Source organism: Salvelinus namaycush, unplaced genomic scaffold (genome assembly GCF_016432855.1).
Source record: "Salvelinus namaycush isolate Seneca unplaced genomic scaffold, SaNama_1.0 Scaffold1724, whole genome shotgun sequence".
In the NCBI taxonomy this organism is placed as follows: Eukaryota; Metazoa; Chordata; class Actinopteri; order Salmoniformes; family Salmonidae; genus Salvelinus; species Salvelinus namaycush.
In genome coordinates this window covers 35,055-45,165 of record NW_024058480.1, presented here as the reverse complement: position 1 = coordinate 45,165, position 10,111 = coordinate 35,055, and the positions used below count along the sequence as shown (strand labels likewise).

The window sequence follows — 10,111 nt, the reverse complement described above, 5'->3', positions numbered from 1 at the left end:
GTCCTCTTATGCCATAGTTTGTACATCTCAATTGTCAGTAGAAACCACATTTGTTTAAGCAAATCAGCCATAATCAGCTATGTTTTTTTAAAAGGCAGTAAATGAGGCTGAATGACCTATTTTGCTGCCAGACAAGGCTCCGCTGATAGCCAGGTGTAGCAGTGGTAAGGTGTTTGGACTGCTCAAATCAAATCAAATTTTATTGGTCACATACACGTGTTTAGCAGATGTTATTGCGGGTGTAGCGAAATGCTTGTGCTTCTAGTTCCGACAGTGCAGCAATATCTAACAATTTCACAACATATACCCAATACACACAAATCTAAGTAGAGGAATGGAATTCAGAATATATAAATATATGGACGAGCAATCTCAGAGCGGCATAGACTAAGATACAGTAGAATAGTATAGAATGCAGTATATACTGTACACGAGGAGTAATGCAAGAAATGTAAACATTATTAAAGTGACATTACTAAAGTGACTAGTTTTCCACTTATTAAAGTGGCCAATGATTTCAAGTCTGTGTATATAGGCAGCAGCCTCTCTGTGCTAGTGATGGCTATTTAACAGTCTGACGGCCTTGAGATAGATGCTGTCCGTCTCTCTGTCCCCAGGGTGAACAGGTAGTGGCTCGGGTGGTTGCTGTCCTTGATGATCTTGTTGGCCTTCCTGTGACATAAGGTGCTGTAGGTGTCCTGGAGGGAAGGTAGTTGATGCGTTGATGCGTTGTGCAGACCGAACCACCCTCTGGAGAGCTCTGCGGTTGTGGGCGGTACAGTTGCTGTACCAGGCGGTAATACAGCCCGACAGGATGCTCTCAATTGTGCATCTGTAAAAGTTTGTGAAGGTTTTAGGTGACAAGCCAAATTTCTTCAGCCTCCTGAGGTTGAAGAGGCACTGTTGCGCCTTCTTCACCACACTGTCTGTGTGGGTGGACCATTTCAGTTTGTCAGTGATGTGTACGCCGAGGAACTTAAAACTTTCCACCTTCTCCGCTGCTGTCTCGTCGATGTGGATAGGGGGGTGCTCCCTCTGCGTTTTCCTGAAGTCCACAATCATCTCCTTCATTTTGTTGACGTTGAGTGAGAGGTTATTTTACTGGCCCCACACTCCCAGAGCCCTCACCTCCTCCCTGTAGGCTGTCTCGTAGTTGTTGGTAATCAATGCTGTTGGGACAAACTAACAGTTTGTGGGTACCGTTCGTCACCGTTATCGTGCAATTAATGTATTTTTTTGTGTTTTATTGTGTAGTGGCTTTGCTGGCATGCATCCCAGCATAGATTTTTCCCCCACCAAGATTTCCATGCTAAAATCACCACTGGTTATGTCTAGTCTATGATACCAGGCTGTAAAATGCAGTGAAGCAAAACAGCGGTTGCTGGCTTCTTGTCAATGCTTCTGGGAAACCTGGCGGAAACAGTGCACATATTTGGAATATTGGGCAGGCGTTTGCATAGAGGGCCTGATTGAAAATGTAGATAGGCACAACTTAGACTTTCTTGATGTCAATGGGAGACTTTCTTAAAAATGTTGTGTGAAGATCTCAAGTCCGAAAACCACTCAGACTGAAAAAGTTGAAGAATTCCAAGTGGCATTCCACACATGAAGGGAACCTCAGATGACACTCATAACAGCCATATAATCGAACCCTATACTTAGCCCATAGAATTTCCTTCAAAAAACACTTAAAACCAAACCCAGGCATAAATCCTAATGCCTCCTCTATTAAAGATGACCCACCTTAAACCCTAACATTCTCTAACATCTACAGCAGGGATGGGCAACTTTGATGGGTGTGGGGGCCACTCAAAAACCAAACTCATCATAAGGGTCCCAGTGGCTCGTGTGTCTGTGTACCCACATCCATACCCCTCCAACTTGCGAGCAAAACATTTTAGCGGCCCCCTCGTAATAGCGAAGGGGGGGAAAAAATCTGTTTTAAAGTTAGTTTACTGCAATTCTGCACATTTTGCCATGGGGCATAGAGAAAATGTTGCAGTTTTAAAGCAAGTTTGCTACATTTCTAATCATTTTGCCACGGGGCGGAGATAACATTGTGCAGTTTTACAGCTAATTTCCTGCAATTCTACACATTTTGCCATAGGTTGAAGGCAAATGTTTGCAGTTTTTAATACAATAGCTGATGATCAATGGGCCCCACCCCGCTCGGTAATTCGAACATGCTTACTACAAGTTTAGATAGCTGGCCACTACACTAACTTACCAACCTAAAAAAAAAAAAATGACATGGGCTAGTTGAGTGACTGGTGATGCACAACCAAATTTCGAAATTGCACCTTGTGTATTCTATTATTCTAACTATCAACAGTAAGTTGAGACTCCAAGTTTTTTGGGGGGGGGAATTGGTCTGAGGGCCTATAAAAGGGGACTCCAGTCTATAATTTTCCACAGCAGTTGTGACCAACCAGCCGTTAACCCTAACATTTCCCATATTACCTGCTCAGGTAGCTAGCCTATAACTAGGACCTGGACAAATTCTTGACCATTTTGGTCGTCATTGTCAAAGGTTTCACTGCAGAAGTCATAGAAAGGACCCAGTTCCACAAGAGTGCAGTGGACCACACTTTAAGGGTATAAGATGTTATTTTGGACATCCAACCCTGTCTGGATTCTCTGAAAGCACCACTATTGTGTTTAAGCTTCTGTTATCAATACAGGTGCCATTCATAACTTATCATATTTCATTATGACGCATAATATTGCTTGGAATTGCCTTTCAAAGGTGAAGCACCAGTCAGGGAGTCTAGTTGTAGTGGATAAATATTGACTTTGTGTTCAGGAAATGTTCATTCAGCGAGCCTGACGTATAGGGCATGTTCAATATTTTGTCACGCAGGAGAGGGTGACTGGTAAACTCACTCAATTAAGTTGTGTAAGGCCCAGCACAATATTTGTCCATCCTGTACTTCAAAGGTTGACTATTCAGGATATCCTTGAGTTAATCAGTATGACTCTTATACTGGAAGCAGACAATGCTGTGTTTAACGTAGGTGTATGCAGGTAGGCCAGAACTACCAAAGGTTTCTATAGGACTGTGGGTGGTTGTCTGGGTAAACATTCTAGATCCCCCAAACCTTCAAAAAATAGAACTCTACCTTTTCTCCAGGAATTCCTTTCCCACGCACCCTCTGTCCCTCGCAGTCCTGGCAAACCAATCTCACCCTGTTTCAAGACACAAAGAAAATGCAGACAATAAACAAGTTAACAAGTTATGTAATAACTATTTCAAATGTCTGTGCTCTTTATACTCTATAGTAGATGTACAATGGGGCCTAATGAACTTTGACCTCTAAATTAACTTTGACACCATGCTTACCTTAGGGTCGACCGCTCCATCTTCCCCAAGTATACCAGGTATCCCAGAGGATCCGTCAGGTCCTGGTTCACCCTGGAGACGACCACAGATCAGACACACACCTCCACATTCAACACCTGCTCATCTCAGCTGTATATTGTATGCTGCATTGGAGACCTTGCCACACACTCACCTTTGTCCCTGGCTCCACGACTCCTCTCTCTCCCTGTGGTCCGTGCTGCCCTGGGAAGCCCTGGTCACCCTGTGGAGAAGACAACTGAATCAGTCCCTGATTAGAGGACCTGGACCCTCTCTTTCTAAAATTATCTGCCGCAATTGTTGCAACCCCTATTACTAGCCTGTTCAACCTCTCTTTCATATCGTCTGAAAACCCCAAAGATTGGAAAGCTGCCGCGGTCAGGAAAACCCATCAATCCTGGCAACCCTGGGGCTCCTGTGTTTCCCTGGAAGTCAGAAGTTAGAGGATCAGGGGATAAGAGGTAATCCCTTAGTGCAGGGGTTCCCAATTTTTTTTTTGCATCGGGACCCCATTTATGATAGCAACCTCATGAAGGACCCTGTCATAATATCAGAACACAACTCCTACTACAGTGTGATAAAAATGGCATACAAGAGGTTTTACTATGACTTCTGCAGTGCATGGCCGGACTTATCAAGTCTCGGCCCCGGGACTGAACATTTAAAAGGCCCCCCTCTTGGCATCAGAGACAATTTTCACCTTTTAAAGCACATTTCCTGCTATTCTACAAATTTAGACTTGGGGAAGAGAGACAATTCTGTCGCCGGACCCCCTGCATTACCCCACTTTGAGAACCCCTGCCTTACTGTACGCCATGTTTTCATGACCATCATCACCATAGACACACAGCACTTCAATACCTCCCATCTTGAGGTGGTTTAGGTTAAGGTCAGGGTTAGGGTCAACATACCTTGTCACCTTTGAACCTTGAACCCATGTCATCCTGAAACACATAAGACACTGAGCCATTATCTAGGTACATACTTCACTGTATGAGTATGAGAGTACTCCAGTACATGTCATATCTCACATACAGCATAGCGTACACATACAGTACATATCCAAGCTAGACTATCAGTGGGTTGAACAGCTAGTGATGGTGTCTCACCTTAGGCCCTGGTAGACCCTCTCCTGGGAACCCTTGCGTTCCCTGAAGCCCTGGAGGACCAATCAGACCCTAGTAGACATACTAAAGAAGATCAGGTCTTCCCTGGTTTCCTTTATCACCCTAGGTGTTCTGACACAGGATAAGTTAGGGTTAGAGTCTGAGAGATTACTAGAGAGATCACTAGAGATCGTATGATAGAAAAGAGGTAGAAGTCACCCCTAACAACAGATTTAAACTGGCCTTAGGTGTAGGAAACCCAACGCCAGTATCCCCTGGAGGTCCCATCACTCCACTAGGTCACCCTGGGAAAGAGGGGCATCATTCACCTTTCCCCAACTTTCTCTGTACATTTTAGCTGTATCTTTATCTAGAACATTTCTGGAGGTATAGGAAGTTTAGCATCATCCTTACTTTAGTTCCTACAGGTTCTTCAGGGCCCTGGTCCCCAGGACCTCCACTAAGTGGTGCAGCGGTCTAAGGCACTGCATCTCAGTGCTAGAGGTGTCACTACAGACCCTGGTTCGATTCCAGGCTTCTTTCCACTCCTCTCCTCTTTTGACCTCACCCTCTCACCTTCCCCCCCTACTCACAAGGCAGGCAATACGCTTGACCTCATCTTTACTAGATGCTGTTCTTCCACTAATCTCATTGCAACTCCCCTCCAAGTCTCCGACCACTACCTTGTATCCTTTTCCCTCTCGCTCTCATCCAACACTTCCCACTCTGCCCCTACTCGGATGGTATCGCGCCGTCCCAACCTTCGCTCTCTCTCCCCCGCTACTCTCTCCTCTTCCATCCTATCATCTCTTCCCTCTGCTCAAACCTTCTCCAACCTATCTCCTGATTCTGCCTCCTCAACCCTCCTCTCCTCCCTTTCTGCATCCTTTGACTCTCTATGTCCCCTATCCTCCAGGACGGCTCGGTCCTCCCCTCCTGCTCCGTGGCTCGACGACTCATTGCGAGCTCACAGAACAGGGCTCCGGGCAGCCGAGCGGAAATGGAGGAAAACTCGCCTCCCTGCGGACCTGGCATCCTTTCACTCCCTCCTCTCTACATTTTCCTCTTCTGTCTCTGCTGCTAAAGCCACTTTCTACCACTCTAAATTCCAAGCATCTGCCTCTAACCCTAGGAAGCTCTTTGCCACCTTCTCCTCCCTCCTGAATCCTCCTCCCCCTCCCCCCCCTCCTCCCTCTCCGCGGATGACTTCGTCAACCATTTTGAAAAGAAGGTCGACGACATCCGATCCTCGTTTGCTAAGTCAAACGACACCGCTGGTTCTGCTCACACTGCCCTACCCTGTGCTTTGACCTCTTTCTCCCCTCTCTCTCCAGATGAAATCTCGCGTCTTGTGATGGCCGGCCGCCCAACAACCTGCCCGCTTGACCCTATCCCCTCTTCTCTTCTCCAGACCATTTCCGGAGACCTTCTCCCTTACCTCACCTCGCTCATCAACTCATCCTTGACCGCTGGCTACGCCCCTTCCGTCTTCAAGAGAGCGAGAGTTGCACCCCTTCTGAAAAAACCTACACTCGATCCCTCCGATGTCAACAACTACAGACCAGTATCCCTTCTTTCTTTTCTCTCCAAAACTCTTGAACGTGCCGTCCTTGGCCAGCTCTCCTGCTATCTCTCTCAGAATGACCTTCTTGATCCAAATCAGTCAGGTTTCAAGACTTAGTCATTCAACTGAGACTGCTCTTCTCTGTGTCACGGAGGCGCTCCGCACTGCTAAAGCTAACTCTCTCTCCTCTGCTCTCATCCTTCTAGACCTATCGGCTGCCTTTGATACTGTGAACCATCAGATCCTCCTCTCCACCCTCTCCGAGTTGGGCATCTCCGGCGCGGCCCACGCTTGGATTGCGTCCTACCTGACAGGTCGCTCCTACCAGGTGGCGTGGCGAGAATCTGTCTCCGCACCACGTGCTCTCACCACTGGTGTCCCCCAGGGCTCTGTTCTAGGCCCTCTCCTATTCTCGCTATACACCAAGTCACTTGGCTCTGTCATATCCTCACATGGTCTCTCCTATCATTGCTATGCAGACGACACACAATTAATCTTCTCCTTTCCCCCTTCTGATAACCAGGTGGCGAATCGCATCTCTGCATCTCTGGCAGACATATCAGTGTGGATGACGGATCACCACCTCAAGCTGAACCTCGGCAAGACGGAGCTGCTCTTCCTCCCGGGGAAGGACTGCCCGTTCCATGATCTCGCCATCACGGTTGACAACTCCATTGTGTCCTCCTCCCAGAGTGCTAAGAACCTTGGCGTGATCCTGGACAACACCCTGTCGTTCTCAACTAACATCAAGGCGGTGACCCGTTCCTGTAGGTTCATGCTCTACAACATTCGCAGAGTACGACCCTGCCTCACACAGGAAGCGGCGCAGGTCCTAATCCAGGCACTTGTCATCTCCCGTCTGGATTACTGCAACTCGCTGTTGGCTGGGCTCCCTGCCTGTGCCATTAAACCCCTACAACTCATCCAGAACGCCGCAGCCCGTCTGGTGTTCAACCTTCCCAAGTTCTCTCACGTCACCCCGCTCCTCCGCTCTCTCCACTGGCTTCCAGTTGAAGCTTGCATCCGCTACAAGACCATGGTGCTTGCCTACGGAGCTGTGAGGGGAACGGCACCTCCGTACCTTCCGGCTCTGATCAGGCCCTACACCCAAACAAGGGCACTGCGTTCATCCACCTCTGGCCTGCTCGCCTCCCTACCTCTGAGGAAGTACAGTTCCCGCTCAGCCCAGTCAAAACTGTTCGCTGCTCTGGCACCCCAATGGTGGAACAAACTCCCTCACGACGCCAGGTCAGTGGAGTCAATCACCACCTTCCGGAGACACCTGAAACCCCACCTCTTTAAGGAATACCTAGGATAGGATAAAGTAATCCTTCTAACCCCCCCCCCTTAAAAGATTTAGATGCACTATTGTAAAGTGGTTGTTCCACTGGATATCATAAGGTGAATGCACCAATTTGTAAGTCGCTCTGGATAAGAGCGTCTGCTAAATGACTTAAATGTAAATGTAAATGTAATGCATCACAATCGGCCGTGATTGGGAGTCCCATAGGGCGGCGCACAATTGGCCTAAAGTCGTTAGGGTTTGGCAGTCATTGCAAATAATATTTTTTTCTTAACTGACTTGCCTAGTTAAATAAAAATGTATTCATTAAAAAAGAGAAGACAAACACCTCGGTCAATGCGTGAATATAAATCCTCTGCAGTGGGCTATAATCACAGGGCCTTGAGGTTTTCACAAATATTTTATAATACAAAATAAGAAAACCAATCAGTCAGGGCCTCCCAAGTGGCGCAGCGGTCTAAGGTACTGCATCGCAATGCTATAGGCGTCACTACAGACCCGGGTTAGATCCCTGCAGGCTGACCTCGGTCGTCATTTAACCCTCTAAGTTTATTTAGTTTTAAAAATGTCTCTCTCCTGGAAATGCGTGTGAGTAAGAACAAAGTAAGCTTTAGTGTCACATTCTCTGGTCAATTCTATGGCATGGCAAACAGGTCATGTATATTTTGGAGGGTCAGGATGTGGTCAATCAAATGATGTTTCCACTCCCCATGGGAACATGGTCTGGACCAGGGCTAAAACGCAAATCTAAAAACCACCAACCATATTCAGACGATGGACTGATGTCGTCATGGCAACACTGGAAGGGCGTGAAAAGCATTTAAGGAGGAATTAAGGGGGGGGGGGGGGGGGGGGGGGGGGATAACATGTGCATGTGCGAAACACTAATCCTGCTGGACAATAGTCTGGTGGGAGATAAAGACAGTGCACTGCAGGCTTGGAGTGACAGCTTTAGATAGGCTCCATTAGGACTGGGATAAGGACTTAGCCAGGACTCACATTACACAAGTGCAGACTGGGAGAAGAGCTTCATACTCAGTGTGCATGTCCATGAGATACTGATGGTTCCAGTGGAGGGTCAGATGTGGGGGTGTAGACACAGGAATCGTTCAATTTGACCCCTCACTCATTCACACACACAGGTATGAATGGGCAGTGTTGTGTGGGGAGTGGGATTTATGGCCTGTGTATAGGTGTTGTGTTGTAATGTCAAAAACAGAGCCCAGAATAGACCTGCTCATTAGGACTGCTGTGTGTGTTCTGGTCTACATCTGTGTGATGTGATCAATCAGTTTATTCCAGTTCAGAATAAAACATATGTATTGTATTTTAACAGCAACAGTTCCAAACTAGACTTTCTTTCAACAATAATTTCTACAGTAAGATGTACAGTAGGCCTGATCATTTTTTTAAATCTGTACTGTTACTTAGGGTTGCACTATCAAAAAGCCTGTGTGTGTTCTGTTATTCATCTGTGTTATGTGATCAATCAGTTTATTCCAGTTCAGAATGAAAATAATTGATTGTATTTTAACAGCAACAGTTCCAACCTAGACAGATATATGAGTGTTTTTAATGGGGGAAATTAACATTAATATATATTTATATGGATATTTAATTTCATTGTTATTTGTTTTTGTATATATTGCATTTGTTTTAGGCATAAGTGCAATGAAATGTACCGATATTTATATATAGTTGCATATTTTCCTATGCTTGGGTCCCAGGAAAACACAGAATTTCTCATTTGGGTCCCAGGCTGAAAACGTTGAAGAACCCCTGACCTAAACGACTATTAATATACTTAATCAGACTGTCGTTCTTCTTTCCCCCAGGGCCCAGAATGTTGTTCAGATCACATCATATCATTTCACTACATCTACCCTGTAGAGATGTACACGCTGGAATACTTCACCTATCATCTACGGCCCTATGGATACAAGTACAGGTACAACCCTGATGCTGCAGCAGCTGAAATTGAGAGTAACACCACCACACCTGTCTCTGCTTAACACAGAGACATCACAGACGGACTACTGCACTGAAGAAAGCACTTATTACAGTGTCATGTTTAAATGCTGAAACAACAGCCTGACATTGCCACTTTCTTTGGTAAGCTGAGCAATGATGGAACCACTATCAAATTCATTGACATGGTAGTTTTAAACATATTTTGAAGCTATACATTGTTTGTTTACATAGACAACAAATACATGAATAATAGAGTAATATCGTTTTTTTGTGACGGGGGAGACAGTTGTACTAAGTTGAGTTCATTCTGTTGATAGAGTTTCACATTTCCTTTGCTTTTGTTGTACAATGTAAACAAATATCTATTTTACAGTCGAGTGTTCATTTTTTACAACTTACAGTAAAACAAAGGTTAACATGATATTTTGTTCAAATGAAAATAGAAGTATGTACTTAATGTGTTCCCCAGATTTCTGGAGGTCTAGTGAAATATTCAATTCAGATTGTTAGCTAAAGATGAAATTTTGACTAATGTTCAGTACACAACAGATCATTTTATGTCATGATACTCCTGACCTGTGAGAATCTGTTCAGTGTTTTTGGTTTGGAAGTTAAGGTAGTCTTTTAATGGACAATTATTTGAAGCAACACAATGAGTAAAAACAAGAGTGTGTGAAAATATAAAAAATATAAACAGGTTGAATATTTATACAGTACAGGGGGTGGTTCACAGACTACATAAAGAACACAATAGAGAAATAGAGTATACAGGTCCTCTCTGGAGCATCAGTGTAGCAGTGCTGTCGTTC

General features: G+C 45.4%; 1 protein-coding gene across 1 annotated transcript in view; it reads right to left on the bottom strand.

Moving 5' to 3' along the window:
• Positions 1-3,401: 3,401 nt before the first annotated feature.
• Positions 3,402-10,111, bottom strand: part of LOC120037496 (collagen alpha-1(XXV) chain-like) — a 29,002-nt gene continuing 22,292 nt past the window's right edge. The window contains exons 9-10 of the mRNA XM_038983521.1: positions 3,513-3,581; positions 3,402-3,412 (exon numbers count right to left, since the gene is read on the bottom strand). Of these exons, the coding sequence (XP_038839449.1) occupies positions 3,577-3,581 (5 nt within the window). The 3' untranslated portion in view covers positions 3,402-3,412; positions 3,513-3,576. The remainder of the gene's footprint in view (positions 3,413-3,512; positions 3,582-10,111) is intronic.